General features: G+C 39.3%; 1 protein-coding gene across 3 annotated transcripts in view; it reads right to left on the bottom strand.

The window, feature by feature from the left end:
• The window catches only part of LRBA (LPS responsive beige-like anchor protein), a 401,405-nt gene that overhangs the window by 18,714 nt on the left and 365,917 nt on the right, over nt 1-16,774 (bottom strand). For all 3 annotated transcript variants that reach the window (XM_051790889.1, XM_051790891.1, XM_051790890.1), the window contains exons 52-53: nt 16,504-16,659; nt 11,877-12,044 (exon numbers count right to left, since the gene is read on the bottom strand). In XM_051790889.1, the coding sequence (XP_051646849.1) occupies nt 11,877-12,044; nt 16,504-16,659 (324 nt within the window). The remainder of the gene's footprint in view (nt 1-11,876; nt 12,045-16,503; nt 16,660-16,774) is intronic.

Here is a 16,774-nt window from a genome sequence, read left to right as displayed (position 1 = left end):
AGAATATCTGTTACATCTGCAGTTAAACAATATTAAAATAACATTGAATTATTTACTGGTCTTTTTTTTGAAGAAGAAGGGCTCACACAATAATATAATGTGTTCAGGGTAAAAAACAAAAGTGCTGTTGAGCACCCAAAGGAGCATGTGCAGACTGTTCTTAAACTCTCAGTGTTGGACTATCATAAAGCAACACTTCTTTCTTACCAGGCTGACTCCAGTGAACAGCAACTGTCGTCTTCATAGCTGCAGTGACTCCAAATATATTTTAGTATTTTGAGGCTCTGCAAATTTTTAGCTATTCTGGTAGACCACCATTTGATAAAAAATAACAGTAATAGCACAATTTCCATTACTAACTAACATGATTACTGATTTATGGACACTTTGATACTCCTACTACTTAGCAGGATAAATGCAAAATGGGATGTTAACAGGTAAGCTTTTTACAACTACTTCCCAATTAATTTTTTTAAGAGAAGAAGCCGTTAGGTAAATTACTTCCATTTTTTTTAAATAATCATTAGAATTCTAAATACATTTTTATGTCATAAACATTCTTTAGAAACGTGGAACCTTATCTTATCTATTATCATTGGTTTTGAAACTGAAAATAGAAGTCCAGAAACTTGGGAATCAAGATGTAGGTTGAATCAAGACGAGGACGAGGGAAGAAGGCAAAGAAGGTTTTTTTGCTGCTAAGTTAACAGCAGACATATGACCTGCTTGAAATCAGTGTGACTGTTCACTGCATACAGAGGCAAACACATATGCAAATGTTCACAGAATTCAAGTTTACAGGATTAGTGGGTCTGAGCACAAAGAAATTATTACCCATGACATTATTCTTCAATCAACCAACACAAAGATGCTCATCAGGTATTATCCCCCCTAACAATTAATTATGAAGCACTCACTCATAAAAAGTTTGAATTTTCAAACTGAAAAATGTGTGTAGCAGTTGATGAAATATAGATATTTTATCTTTTGCTATGATTACTAATACAATAAAAACTAATGGTTTCTCTAGTCTCAAACTATAGCTTTAATGTTAATGTCAATTGATAAAAAGTCTTGCAGGTATTCAGCATTTATTTAGGAATTCTAGCTGTAAAAATAAAATCAAACAAAAACCAGTTTCTTTTAAAAGTAGCTTGGGTAGTAGCAAGACTTCTTCTGCAAGACAACTGGTGTATAAATTTTGAGTCTTTTGGGAGATTTCATATTTTAAAATTGAAAAGATTATGCATTTTTAAAATTTACATCTGAGGAAGATATTCTACATTTTATCAATAGCACAAGTGTTCAATGAACCCTCTCGAATCTCAGTTAAATACAGTAATTTTTGTTTGTTTTTTTTTAACTATGAAATCACATGCTTACATTCACACATGTCTCGCTACACAGCTACACTACTAAAACCATTTATCTAACACACTTCAGAATACCTGAATATAGTACCCTGTAAAGAATATAAAGCTATGCAACAAAAGCACCCCCTTAATCCTCGTGATGCAAATGTGATACATACAGAGAGTAACATTTTCTAGTTTTATGGGCTAACATAAAAGAGGTAATATAATTTGTTTTATTCACATATGTGTGGAAGATCAATGCAATAACTCAGAAGAGATCCCATTAGTATTAGCAGTAGTGATACAGTTACACAGACTCTACATTTCCCTAGCACTGAATACTTTTATCAGTCAAGACTTAATTTCCTTGGGCAAATCAAATTTCTAAATTAAAAATATTTTTGTTTTTCAAAATAGGAGAGGTAAAAAATAATTATGAACACATCTGTAGATATTTTGAAAGCAACAGAATCATCTCTTCATTTCCTATGAATGAAGAGCAAGAACTGCAGAAAAGCACTTTATCTTCCACTACACTATGGAAATACATACCATTATTTAAGCACAAACCATTTTATAGGCATAAACAACATTAAGACAATTAAATTCACCAGTGTAAACCTCCCCTCCAAGAAAGTACCTCCCAACAAAATAACTACAGTGAAATGCCAAAAACCTTGAAGACATAGATTTACATTTGCTAATACAATTGGCCTATCCCTAAACTGTGTAGGTGAGGGATCATTAAGGAAGACTGGAGAAAATGAGATATTGCAACTAGAAGGGCATTTGTTGGTAAAGCAATCCAACAAGTATGTGTGTAGCAAGTAATCTGGTGACAATTTTTCATATTTCAACAACAGCTAGAGATGACCTTTGAGATATGATTATAACCAATGTAGCAAAACAGATGAAAAAAAACATGGTGAAAAGAATTTATATGAATGGGAAGATATGAGAATTTCCAGTATGCTTTATAAGGGAGAGATCAAGGACAAGAAGATAATTTTTTGAAGTACTTTGGGAAGACAGGTTTCAATACATAAAGAATATCATTCTGTAAGATCTCATGGGAGGTTAAGTCTAGAGAAAAACAAAGGAAGAGGTAAAAAGGATACAAGTGAAAACTGCTTCAGAGCAGCACAGGGATAGGACACACAAGAAAGCACCAGTTGGCACAACTCAAATTTCTCCAGTGACTGTAACATGGGAAAGTCAGGTAGAAAGATCAAAATACATGAGGTTTTTCTGAAACAGTGTAAGCAACAAGGTATGAGCAAGCAGAGACAAAAGCAGGAGAGCAACACATTGATGAGATGCAACTAACAGGGACATCAGGAATAACAGTCATTCTATAAACAAAAATATGGCAAGTTTTCATGAGAAGTTGGTCTGTTATTAAGAGCAAGCAATAACAAAAGATGATGGCACGCATTTAAAAGTACTGCAGTAAAAGACTTGAATAGGAAGGTCAACTGGAGTCAGACAGCAAACACGTGAAACCAGCAATGAAAACTGGTGTCTCAATCAAAGAATATCTAAATGACAAAAAATGTTTGGAATTCAACTGGCCTGATAATAGTGCTCTGAAGGTAATGGGAAAATGAAGCTACATAATTCCAGAGTTGAAATTATTGTTTTGTGGATATTGGGTGAGGTTCTGCAAGACTAAAAAAAGTCTTCCTGTTTCTTAAGCAGGAAAGAAAAAGAGGAAAAATTAGAGAGTTTTAAGTCTGTTTAACCCCAACAAACAGAAAAAAATACTGGCAGAACACTTATATTTTTATATACACACACACAATTTCCTAGAAGAAATCGAGGAGATGAGTAACAGCTGATTTGGATTTAAACAGCTGCTGGAGCTGCACCAGGTCTGCTGGAGGTCTCCTGGGTTGGTACCCAGCCCATCCAGGAGGGATTTTAACAACTGCTGGGAGTGCCAGTGACCCAGAGCATGGCGAACAGGAGAGGGCAAACAGGCTTTTTGACGTGGCACTTTTTGATGGATTACAACTACAGCTACAAAATAAAAAAGAAGGGTAGTTGTAGTCGGTGACTCCCTTCTGAGGGGAACTGAGAGCCCTGTATGTTGACTGGACCCATCCCACAGGGAGGTCTGCTGCCTTCCCGCGGCCCAGGTGAAGGATGTTAGTAGGAGACTCCCTGAGCTCATTCGGCCCTCAGATTATTATCCACTGTTGGTAGTCCAGGCCAGCAGCGATGACGTTAATGGAAGAAGTACCAGGGCAATTTAAAACGATTTCAAGGCACTGGGTCGATTAGTTAATGGGACAGGAGCACAAGTGGTGTTCGCCTCAGTTCCTGCAGTAGCAGGGATGAATGAGGAGTTGGAAAATCCATTGTATCAATAGGTGGCTAAAGGATTGGTGCCACCAGCGAAAATTTGGGTTTTTTGACCATGGGGGCAAATTCCATGGTACCTAGTCTCTTCAAATCAGATGGGCTTCATCTATCTAGGAAGGGCAAAAGGACTCTAACCCATAAGTTGGCAGGGCTGATCAGGAGGGCTTTAAACTAGGTTTGAAGGGGGAAGGGATTGAAACCGGGCTCTCCAGAGATGAAAGCAGCAGCCCAGCTGAAATGCATGTACACCAATGCACACAGCATGGGCAACAAACAAGAGGAGCTGGAAGCCATCATGCAGCAGGAAAGCTGTCATGTAGTCGCCGTCACGGAAACGTGGTGGGATGACTCGCATGACTGGAGTGCTGCCATGGGTGGCTACAAGCTCTTCAGAAGGGACAGGTAAGGTAGAAGAGGTGGAGGGGTGGCTCTATATGTTAGAGAGTCTCTTGACTCTGTGGACCTTGAAGTCAGTAACGATAAGGTTGAGTGCCTGTGGATCAAAATCAGGCAGAAGGCAAACAAGGTTGACATGCTGGTGGGAGTCTGTTACAGACCACCCAACCAGGATGATGAGGGTGATGAATTATTCTACAAGCTGTTGGCAGATGTCTCAAAATCATCAGCCCTTGTTCTTGTGGGTGACCTGCTGGATGACTGGTGGAAACTCAGCAGAGAAGAGGCAGTCTAGGAGATTCCTAGAGTGTAGAGAGGATAATTTCCTGCTCCAGCTGGTAAATGAGCCTACAAGGGATGGGGCCCCACTAGATCTTCTGTTCTCAAACAGAGAAGGGCTGGTGGGAGATGTGGTGGTCGGAGGCCGTCTGGGGCACAGTGACCATGAAACAATAGAGTTTTCAATAGTCAGGGATGCAAGGAGGGCCATCAATAAAACCTTTGTGCTGGACTTCCAGAGGGCAGATTTCAGCTGATTCAGAAGGCTAGTTCAGAGTGTACCCTGGGAAACAACCCTTGAAAACAAAGGGGTCCAGGAGGGATGGACATGCTTCAAGAAGTAAGTCTTGAAAGCACAGGAGCAGGCTGTCCCAGTGTGCCGAAAGGCAAGCTGGTAGGGAAGACGACCAGTCTGGCTGAACAGGGAGATTTTGAAGGAAATTAGGGCAAAAGAGAGCTTACTGATTCCAGAAAAAAGGGATGGCTACTCAGGAAGAATTTAGGAATATAGTTAGGTCTTGTAGAAAGAAAATTAGAGAGACAAAGGCACAATTTGAGCTCAGTCTTGCCACTTTTGTGAAGGATAACAAAAAATTCTACAGATACATCAATAGCAACAGGAGGGACAAGGAAAACCTCCATTCTTTATTGGACATGGGTGGGAACACAGTTATCAAATATGAGGAAAAGGCTGAGGTATTTAACACACCTTCTTTACCTCAGTTTTCAACAGTAAGACAGGTTGTCCTGAGGACAGGTGGCTTCTGGAGCTTGTAGAAGGAGATAAGAATCTGAATACCCCCTATAATCCAAGAGGAAACAGTTAGTGACGTGCTGAGCCACTTGGATCCCCATAAGTCTATGGGACCAGATGGGATCCACCCAAGGGTGATGAGGGAGCTGGTGGAAGCGCTCGCCAAGCCACTCTCCATCATCTACAGACAGTCCTGGCTCACTGGGGAGGTCCCAGATGATTGGAAGTTGCTGAATGTCACACCCATCCATTAAAAGGGCCAGAAGGAGGACCTGGGAAACTACAGGCCCATCAGCATGACCTCAGTGCCTGGCAAGGTTATGGAGCAGGTCATCCTCAGTGCAATCACACAGCACCGACAGGATGGGCAAGCGATCAGACTCAGCCAGCACAGGTTTAGGAGGGGCAGGTCCTGTCTGACCAACCTGATCTCCTTTTATGATCAGGTGACCCGCCTGCTGGATGAGGGGAAGGCTGTGGATGTGTCTACCTGGACTTCAGCAAAGCCTTTGACACCATCTCCCACAGCATCCTCCTGAAAAAGCTGCAGCCCATGGCTTGGACAGGGGCCCTCTGTGCTGGGTTAGGAACTGGCTGGAGGGTCGGGCCCAGAGAGTGGTGGGGAACAGTGCTGCATCCAGTTGTGATCCAGTCACTAGTGGTGTCCCCCAGGGATCAGTGTTGGACCCAGTCCTGTTTAATATCTTTACCGATGATTTAGATGAGGGGATTGAGTCCACCATCAGCAAATTTGCAGATGACACTAAGCTGGGGGGGAGTGTCAATCAGCTGGAAGGTAGGAGGGCTCTGCAGAGAGACCTGGACAGGCTGGAGAGTTGGGCTGATTCCAACGGGATGAGGTTCAACAAGGCCAAGTGCCGGGTCCTGCACTTTGGCCACAACAACCCCCTGCAGCGCTACAGGCTGGGGACAGAGTGGCTGGAGAGCAGCCAGGCAGAAAGGGATCTGGAGTTTGGATTGACAGGAAGCTGAACAGGAGCCAGCAGTGTGCCCAGGTGGCCACGAAGGCCAATGGCATCCTGGCCTGGATCAGGAACAGTGTGGCAGCAGGACCAGGGAAGTGACTGTCCCTCTGTACTCAGTGTTGGTGAGGTCACACCTGGAGTGCTGTGTCCAGTTCTGGGCCCCTCAGTTCAGGAAGGATATTGAGGTGCTGGAGCAGGTCCAGAGAAGAGCAACAAGGCTGGTGAAGGGACTGGAGCACAAGTCCTATGTGGAGAGGCTGAGGGAGCTGGGGTTGTTCAGCCTGGAGAAGAGGAGGCTCAGGGGAGACCTCATCACTCTCTACAACTCCCTGAAAAGAGGTTGTAGCTAGGTGGGGGTTGCCTTCTCCCAGGCAACCAGCAGCTGGACAAGAGGGCATGGTCTTAAGCTCTTCCAGGGAAGGTTTAGGTTAGTTATTAGGAAGAAATTCTTTACAGAAAGGGTAATCAGGCATTGGAATGGGCTGTCCAGGGAAGTGGTGGATTCTCCGTCCCTGGAGGTTTTTAAGATGAGACTGGATGTGGAACTTAGTGCCATGGTCTAGTAACCACGATGGTAGTGGATCAAGGGTTGGACTTGATGATCTCAGAGGTCCCTTCTAACTTGGCTGATTCTATGATGATTCTATGTTCTGAACAAATCATGTCAAAGTGATTTTTTTCTTGCAATGGCAAAGTAACAAGATGTATTCAGGAAGACATCATATATTTTTACTTTAGTAAGAATGCTAGCACTGTTCCACATGAGTAATTTCTCAAAGAAAATAGGGAAGCAGACGTTCAGAAGATGCTATTATACACTGGAAAGCTATATTCAGAAAGTTATTCACTATCAAAATGGTAAATGTATTGATGGGCATTCCTGAACTGTGTACTAGCTAATATTTTCTTTAATGACCAATCTGATAGAATAAGACTGCAAAATATATTTGCAAACATGAGTCGCTGCAGGTCTGCTGGAGGATTCCAAATAAGTTTGACAGATTGGAGAAACAGTCTAAAAAGAATACAATTCAGAAAGTTTAAAAACAAGATTCCACAGCTAAACTACAAAGAGAAGGAGAAACAAGTGAGCAGATGGTGGTTCTTCAGAAAACATACTGGCTCATACACTTCAAACTATCGACACTGTCATGCTGTTTCGAAACAAATATGGTCTGCAAAACAGGTTGTTTTCTACTTATTACTGGAAAGCCTTCAGCTGCATTCCTGGGTCTACTTCGAGGAAGACAGTCAACTGAAGAAAGGATCACCAAAAAAAATCTGATGTCTGGAAAAACACAACTTACGGCAAAAGACAAAGAATTGAGTTATTAAAGTTGGAGGCAAAGAATTGCAGGTCATAGCAATCCAAATAACCGGAGATTGTTGCAAGAAGGAAATAATCTGTTCTCTACACAAACAAAAAGCAGATAAAAGATGACAGAATGCAACTGCTGCTGCAAAGAAAACTGGACACTAGGCTGGAAAAAGTCTGCTAAGGACAGGGTTTCTAAGGCTCCAAAATGTATTTGTTGAAGTTTTTAAGAGAAGATTGGACAAACATCAGTAGAGAATGCTTTTGGTGTAGTTAAGCCTTCTTTGGGAAAAGAGAATAGATCAGGTGACTAAAGCTCACGCCCGCCCTGCTTCCTATGGTTTTGTGATTACAAAGGAAAATGCAATCCCTCAGCCTAGGAAATGTCCAAACACTAGGAGTTGCCACTTGATCTTCAAAGCGAAAGTGGGATCTGAAAGTGATGCACACCATTTGTATGCAAATGAATCCTCTCATCTCTTTTCTCCAGCCATCACACAGTTCCTCCTCCCACCCTGCACTTCTCACCTCCCCTCCATCCCCACCACATTATGCTGGGGAAGCAAAAAACGTGGCCCTCTCCCAGGAACCCGTACACACTCTACCACACACGTCCTGGTGCATAATGTCACATCCCCAAGTGCTACCTTGGAGCCTCTAAATATGCAAAACCCAACTTCGTGACACAGATCACACATGGCCTTCAAGGAGTACCAAGGGGAGGGTTACATCCTCTCCCTCCTACCTCCTCCATCTGCCCAAAGCAAGCCACATGCCAAGGAGAGAAAAAGAAAAGCCCCTTACGCTATGCAAAGTGATTTTACATCTCCACAGTAAATTATGCTAATTAATGTGAACGCAAAACGGCTCAGGGCTATTCTAAAGGATACAACTACTTCAGATCTGCTGCTCTGTTCTGAATTATTCCAAGGCTTGGTCAGAAATTGTCCACAGAAACATTTCTGCATTAGAAAAAGCCTGTGCTTCAAAGTGAAGTACTGCCACACTTTTACATTTTCAAAACCAATTAATTTAGAAAGAAAAAAAACTCTATACATTTGATCAAAGAGCATGATGAAATATTTTTTGAATTTCAGGTTTTAATTTGAGAAGGAAAAAATGACTTAACCTAAATGTAATCAAGCTGTTTTGTGAAGAATAAAAATAGTTTCCAGCAGATGTGTCCCACACAGAAATTTCATATCTTTGAGATTTAAATTTGTCAGATTTGTTTTATGTTGATCAATGCATTCTAGAGTTATCAAGGAGAAACTAAATAGACAGTGACACTGCATAGGTGTAATTTAAGAAATCAGCCTCAAAGTTAAAAATTAAAGAACATAATTAATATTTCAATAACATATTTCTTCTGTTAAATCAAAAATATAAGGAATTTTTCCATACAGCCCAGTTAGCCAGAAAATTGTCCTTGATAAAGAATATCAAACCAAATACTTATTTATCAAAGTGCTATAGCCCACCTGGCTTGTCAGCTTGAGTTAAGTATCATTCCAAAACATGAATATACTCAGCCAGAAATCCAGAATTCAGTGCTTTCTAAAGTAAGGAAACCAGATAAATGAACCTAAATAAAATATATCTGGTGGACTAATGGGTGCCTAATGGTATAGTATTTAGGGTAGATGGATCATACTAGCCTGCTGACTGATGTACATCAGAGGCAACAGGTACTATGAAAAGAGGAAATACATGCTCCAGTTCTAAATTATTTCTGTTAAAATTGCTCTGGCATCATGATTTGGCAGAGTGCCATTGGATGCATGTTGCTGTAAAGTCATTTTAAGATGGCAATTAGAGATAATTAAACAGAGAAAAAATAGAAGTATCAACTGTGAGAGTATCTAAAATTCCAATGAGTAGTTCTCATTGAAAGCACAAGTAAACTGTATTTAGAGGTAAAAAAAGCTTCAAATACAGAAACACATTAGACCAGTTAGATATCTAACATCCCAAAAATGGATAGAAGTTACAGTTGCAGTAACAGGGCTCAAAACCCAACAAGTGTGCTGGTGCCTTCCGTTTCTAACAAAGTCAGAACTAAGCAGAAACAGCTCTTTTTATTTGTCTTTTCAAAAAGATTTTGACTGAACAGAGAAGCCTACAGACAGCAATTTCTGGTAAAAATTAAACACCCCAGATTACCATCTCTTTGAAGCAGAATCTGTCTTTTACTATACCCATGTCTAGGCCTATGTATAGTGCCATGAGATTCCAACTCATACCAAAGGCTTCCAGCACACTATATCACAAAAAACCCCTACATAATGGCAGCTAGTAAACAGAGGAGCCATTGTAAGTCCCTAAAAGTACCAGTTTAGTAGAACTGCAAACAAAGAGACTTACCAGGTAGCTACTGTTTGATTTTAAACAGCAGTTATAACAGCCTAGTATTAACTTTGAAAACTGCAAAATTTTGTTAGAAATTCGCATTCAAATTATCAATAGACTTTAACAAAATCTACCTATTTGAGTCAGATACGAGGTACAAAATTTCACCACATGATCTGTTAAGGCCATAAAGGAGCCCATAACCTCAAGGTCTTGTTCAGACAGGAGGCAAGCCTGGGAATTGTGCAACAAGTCCAACTTCTCAGGGCAGGCCTAGGAATCTGCAAAGATGGGCTGCACTCATAGGCCTTGAAAACACAGTAAGGAGACAACTGTTCATTGCTTCACACCAGTGCAATATTCAGGATTTTCTCCTCAAAAGGGCAGTTTTGTTCTTCAGAGAAGAACAGTTTGACTGTCAAGCTCTTAAGTTCCCTGCACCGACTCTTTGAAGTTTCCAAGTTTACAAGCACTGCAAAAATAGTGCAGAGTTTGCATTTTCTTTAAATTAAGAGATTGCAAAATACATATGAAGGATTCACAGAGATCTTGCCCCTTGACCAAAGCCACATTTATGTAGAGATGCTCAGAAAATTCTGCTATCTACTTCCCAGAAAAACTCCCATCTCTTGAACCGGGCTGCTTAGGAGGATAATAGGGATAGTTTGCTCACATCCTCTGCCTTAAGATTCTGCAACTGCATGAACTGAGCTGTATCTTATTCAATTTTTGAATAGTTTTCCCAGCAACATGAAATAATTTGCAAGTTCAATGCAGATATTCATCCTGATATTAATTAGTTGTGCTTTGTCAAAGTAGTTCAAAGGATGCAATTTCAGTCAAACCACCTCTGTGTTTCAAATTCAAATAACTCCAGCTGAGTAGCAGATTGAATACGGAACACATAACTTTACCAAATCAATTAATTTGGAAGATGTCAGATCCTGTTTAAATTATATGAAATTGTATGCCAGCTGTAACTGCAATATATGACAGATCTACTACCACTTCTTGTTTTCCAGATGTCCATTTTGTTCTCTGCATACAGCAGGTATGTTTTCACTAGTATTTAAACAGGGTCAGAGAAGACCTTAAGTGAATGGCAGAAAATCTAACAAACACACTTTTTAAGGCAGAATATACTGCTTTTCACCCCTTCTATTCAAGGCATTTTATTTTTGGCTGAACATGACCTCTGTTTGGCTATGATGTGCCCCTATATTTATGTATGTAAGCTCTCACAAGCTGTCTTGAAAGCCTCTCACTCCTGTGAGAGATCAAATTATTTGGCAAGTGCAAGGTGAGTTTGGGTGGGGAGGGGTTAAAACTGATTTAGGTTGTAGCAGCTGACTTATTAGTCTGGTTATACAGTATGAGCCCTGTTGCTTGCACTGGAACCAGTTAAAGTGCCTGCTATGTAAGAGCAAGGATTAGGCATGTAGCACCCTACCAAAGTGTTAAACTAAAAAAGTTTTAAGCTTGCTTCTTTAATATGCCCCATGTGTCCCCCTTCTTTCACCTAAGTGTCCTGCTCAGGCTGTTACACATCTTGTTAGAATGACATTACTCCAAGTTAAAATTCACTGTCCATGTAACTCTATTGATAGCCAAGGGTGATTTTAAACAGCAGATGAAACCACTGTAGAACTTACAGGCATAAGATTACAGCTGCATGCACTGGACTGATGTACAGTATTTTTTGTTCTAAACAACTCAAATGCAGATACTTAATGAAACTGTATTGTCGTGAGAAAAAATATTTACTCAGATTGAACAAGAAATATAAAAAATGAGTTCCCTTCTCTCACTCTTGGAGCCACTCCTTCCCAATTGAATGAATGGCAAGAAGAAATGTATTTGTAATGTTCAGTATCCTATAACTTTAAAAATAGTTCTACTTACGCTGCAAGGCAAACACTGTTTACCCTCAATTCTTTTAACTAGAGCTCATCACAACCACAAAAAAAAGCACTGTACTTTGACAGCATTGTTACTTAAAAATTTCGTCCTGCAAAGTCTTCACTCAAGCTATTTTGAGACAACATCCTTATAAAACAGGTTTTCTTGGTTTTGCTTACCTCTTGGATTATCACCAATGATGTTGGTTTTGCCATTCCAGTACCAGAGCAGCAATGTTGCATCACGTGACCCTGAGAGGATGTAACAATTTCCTCCAATATAGGACTCAGAACGAGTAAGACAGGTTACAACATCCCAGTGTCCAAACACTACTTGTATCAGTTTACCTGAAACACATAAAATTGATCCCTTTAAAACTACTATTTTATTCTAAGGCAAATAAAATACATTATAATGTATTTAAGAAATATTTGTGTTATCAAAAAAAGGTTCAAAGCAGAACTGTAGTGGGCAGTACTATTTTTCCTTTATTTATTTGGTGGAAAGTTATTGAAAAGTGCAGTAGTCCACACAGTCCATACAAAAAATCCTTGCAGCCTACAAGTATTATATTTTATTCAAAGGCCAAATGTGCCAGATGCTTTTTTTTTAAAATCTGTATGTTTACAGACAGGAAATATGATGGGATTCTCTTTCAAGACAAGTTTAAGGTAAGTTTACTGATAAAAGTACCAGTAAGAATGCAAATCTGATGGCAATGTGGGGAATGTAATAAGAATTATAGAACACTCAGGACCCAGAGGAAATTGGTAGTGTGGGAGCTACCTAGAAAATACAGCATGTGCAGCATTCAAGCATCTCCTTAAACAGAGAAAAGGAGATTTAGTTGAAAAATTACTCCTGTATCCAGGTTTTTCCATCACCATTTTAACACTTGCCAATTATTTCAATCAGCATCATTCCCTTTTAAGAATTTCTGTAATGTTTAAAAGAGCTCAGAAGACAGACCTGGAAAAAACTCTCTTACCAACTGCATAAAGGACAAACATTTGTACCAGTGGCAAGAGTCATAAACGTTAAAAATAAAGCCCAGGCAGTTAAAAATGTGCCATTCAAGAGTATGTGCAAACATGAATATGATTATTACCTTTTAACCTTAACCAAACAGGACAACATTTTAGAAAAATGTAAATTTGGATGCTCATGCATAGTGGATTTGCATGTGGGAGAGGAAACACGTGTGAGGTCGCCCGCGGCAAAGCTCTGCGACACCACCCAGCCGGAGGCTGGCTCCCACACAGCAAACATGTCATGTGTCCTGCCGGCTTCTGGATCTGCCAGCAGCACACATGATCCTAGGAAATGAGAATTTAAGCACTAAAATCCATCTCACTGGATTTGCTGAAGCCCAGCAAGTGCAGATCTTGAAAAGACAGGGCAGAGGATACGCACACACGTTTCTAATGCGCCCGCTTGGCCCATCCAGGTAACAGGGGCTAGGCCAAATTCTGCACCCAGTGACACAAGGAAGTGTGATGTGTTATGCCTCTAATGTGTGACCTCAGGTTTCTCAAGCCCAAATGACCAGGCATCCATTTGTGCTTTGGGATGAATAAAGAATGAGGAAAAACAGAAGGGAAAAAGAGTGATGGCTTTGGAAGGAATAACAACACAGGCCAAAAAATACACAGGAAATGCAGACTACTGCATTTCTGAATAAAATGAATAAAAATAAAATGAAATAAAATGTTCTGAAGAGTGTCTAAAAATAACAAGTAACACAAATCAGTGTGGGGACTCAAATTAAGCACATCTTAATAAAATATTTTGGTGCATGAATTAAAAATTAGTCAATCATTTAATATGGCTAGTAGTGAATATTTCATAGCTCTCTTTTTATGCAGTACAAAAGCACTGTATTTGTATCCAGCCAATAAATAAAACTTAATGGGAACAAAAGACTTAAGGGAGTGGTTCTGAGGAAAGAACAAAAATAATGTTAACAGCCTGACTCATAACAGAAGATCAAACAGGTAATTGCATTAAAGTGGAGAAAACCAGGAAAAAAAAAACAACCCACGAGAAAAAGCAGAATAACAAGATGGAATTTAAAGGAAGCCTGTACATCAGAATCAAAAATAAAACACTGGTAAAAGTTATTAAGCTGCTATAATCCTCCAAGAGAAAATGTGAGATGAAGCACCATCACATGAGCCTTTCCTAACCGGACAGGGCAAACCCCTGGATGCACACTTACTGTGCATATCTACCTTGCAGTGGAAGGATGAGTAACTTGGGGATCAAGCCTTTCACTCATATCTGCAAGTCTGTAATACATCCCACAGCAGCCACCTCTGCTCACCAGGGCTTTAATTCCTGAGGCAGGGTCACTTGTCTCAGACGTTGGCCAGTCAACAGATTTAGTCAGAAGAAGTTTCTGAACTTTACAGCTACAAGCAGTGAAACACTCACAGACTACATTTTGGCAACACACAAAAGCATCTTACCAAGTGTAGGCTTCTCCCTGAAAATCCAAGTTGTCAATTACATGGTTTAGATTTGAGAATAATTACGTGACATATTTTCAGTTGTACTGCCATAGATATTCAACTACCTGAGCCGATTTATACTTTTAGAACAGAAGTTTATGTTATAAACATCAATGAGCTATAGAGATCTCCCTTTCAATTATTTCTATGTTTATATGTTCTGTTCTAGAAAACAAACATTTTTCAAGGCCATTTGCGTGACAGTCGTTCCTGCAGTTGCACTGCCTTGTTAGTTTTACTTTGCTATTGTGTAGCTTAAGTTTTGGCCAATTTCATCAAAATAAGAAATAAGATCCTGCTCTTTTATACTGGTAAAAAAAAAAGGAAAATTAATAATTTCATAAGAGTTCCTCAACTTTTTTGTTTCCTTTAAAATGAGTTGTCCTGTCTGTACAGTAATATCAAACTCTACCGTATGCACTCAGATATCCTTTTCTGACAGAACAATTTTTCTAGTAAATGTTTTATTTGACAGCTGTGCTACAAATAATTAAAAGAAAAATAAGACTCAAGTCAGCACTACTGAAGCTAAAACGCTGTCTAGAAATCCTTCCCACTGGTGAAGGAATGTTTTATTATGCTTCTGCTATACTAGCTGTGCTGAGAACCCATGATTTATGTTAGAAGTATTTCCTTTTAAAAACAAACAAACAAACCCAAAGTCTAATGGGAAAATGGTTCCTTTTTTTGTGTAAGTGCTAAAATGTATTTGAATTCAGCACTTGTGATCACTTGCCATTATGCATTACTGATCACATCATCTTTTCCCTTGCTGTTCTGCCAATTTCAAAATATTTCACTACTATGTTCCCATTTAATTCAAAGCAAAATAAACTACATCTGGATTCACTGGTATAAGCTAGAGCTAGAGTTGCTATATTGACAGATAGGAGACACACAGAAGACACAAATCTCTTCTGACAATGATATTCTGGTTTATACACTCATTAGCTACAGCAGGAACAACGTGCCTGCTAAATCTGCGTACTCACAGAGGAAATAAAGAGATATTTGTAGTTCAGATTGATACAGGACAAAGCTACCAAAATCATACAAGTTCCTCCCATAGGTGTAAGGAAAAATACATCCTTTGACATAAAAGAATTACTTCTCTGTTTGTATAAATCAAGAATATATACTGAATATTTATTACTGCTAGCGATCCTTTCTGAAGATCTACTTTAAATTCACAGTTTCATGTAAATTTATTTTCATCAATGAGAAAATTAAACTAAGAAGGGTCTAACAAGGTGTCTGTATAATGAATTGTAGGCAGTCAATATGACGTAAATGGAACTTCTCCTTTATACTTAAGGCTTTAAAATTGCAAAAATGACAGCTATGTTAAAATATGCCATGAGATCCAGTCTTAACAGATTTTCATTAAAGACCATCCTGTTTTGTTAAACATTTTGGCTTGTCAAGTGTGAAAAACACTGCTAACTAATATATTTAAGAAATGATGACAAACATGTAGGATATTCCCTAGGGATTAATAACCTACTGGAAAGCTTGATGGCACACACACATTAACCACACTGGGTCATTAATCCCAAAGAAGTACTTTGCAGTGAGGTCGCTGTTCCCATTATAAGATAATGAAAGGGAAAAAATCATACCTATTTTTTTTCTGGGGTACCATGGCTTTTAAATTCCTGTAGCTCTTACACTGAAAGATTCTTTTCTATTTAGCATGACACATGCATGACTTCAATGGTTTGGATACACTCCAGCTGACAGACTAATTTAACTGCTACCCATTATATCGATCAGTTTATGTTATATAAAAGAATTCAGTGCCTCCAGATCAATTTTTCCATTATAGCACAGCTTTCAAAGGCTTTCATAAATATTCTTTCACCAGATTTCAAGACTTAGCTTCTGTTCTTATTCTACGGTACTTGTCTGTATTTCCTCAAAAATTCTCTGGTGTTGAAAACCAACCAGTATTAAATTCAGGTAAGCACTCTAAGAACAATTAATTCTCCTGATATGCAAGGCTTCACACAAACTCATTTACCTGTGGAAACTGCAGAGTAAGAACAGGCATCCCTATCCTATAGGTTTGAAGTGTGATGCTCTGTCTAAACAAGAGTTCCTCCTCTTACATTTGCCATCACTGCACAAAAATGATAGCACACACAATAGCAGTAGGTAAGAAAAGATTTGACAAATATTATTATTAGGGGGATAAATACATACTCCACTCCTCATTCTTTCTTTATTTGAAACAGTTGGCTGACAATGAACAGAAAGAAATCTTTTAAGCTATTCCCATGTTTTAAAAATACATTACCTGAGTCAGTAGAATAAACTCGGAAACTCTTGTCCCAGAAGCCGCAGACCAAGATGTAACGATTATCAGAGGTGATGACAAAACACTGGGAATGTACCTGAATGCTTTGGTCTAAAAGGTCAGTGATTTGCCTTCTGTGCATACCTGTATTGCTGGCTGAACACAAAGAAACACAAACCAAGAAATTTTAGCATCCACATTCACAGAACAAAAGCACATTCTAGAAACTTATGTTCAGACCAAATATATTCCTCACGGCTATTACTTGTTT

Source organism: Manacus candei, unplaced genomic scaffold, assembly GCF_025592945.1.
Source record: "Manacus candei isolate 608988 ecotype Guabito, Panama unplaced genomic scaffold, ASM2559294v1 h1tg000028l, whole genome shotgun sequence".
NCBI classification, from domain to species: Eukaryota; Metazoa; Chordata; class Aves; order Passeriformes; family Pipridae; genus Manacus; species Manacus candei.
Note: the sequence above shows the minus strand (reverse complement) of the source record. Positions and strands in the feature narration are given on the sequence as shown.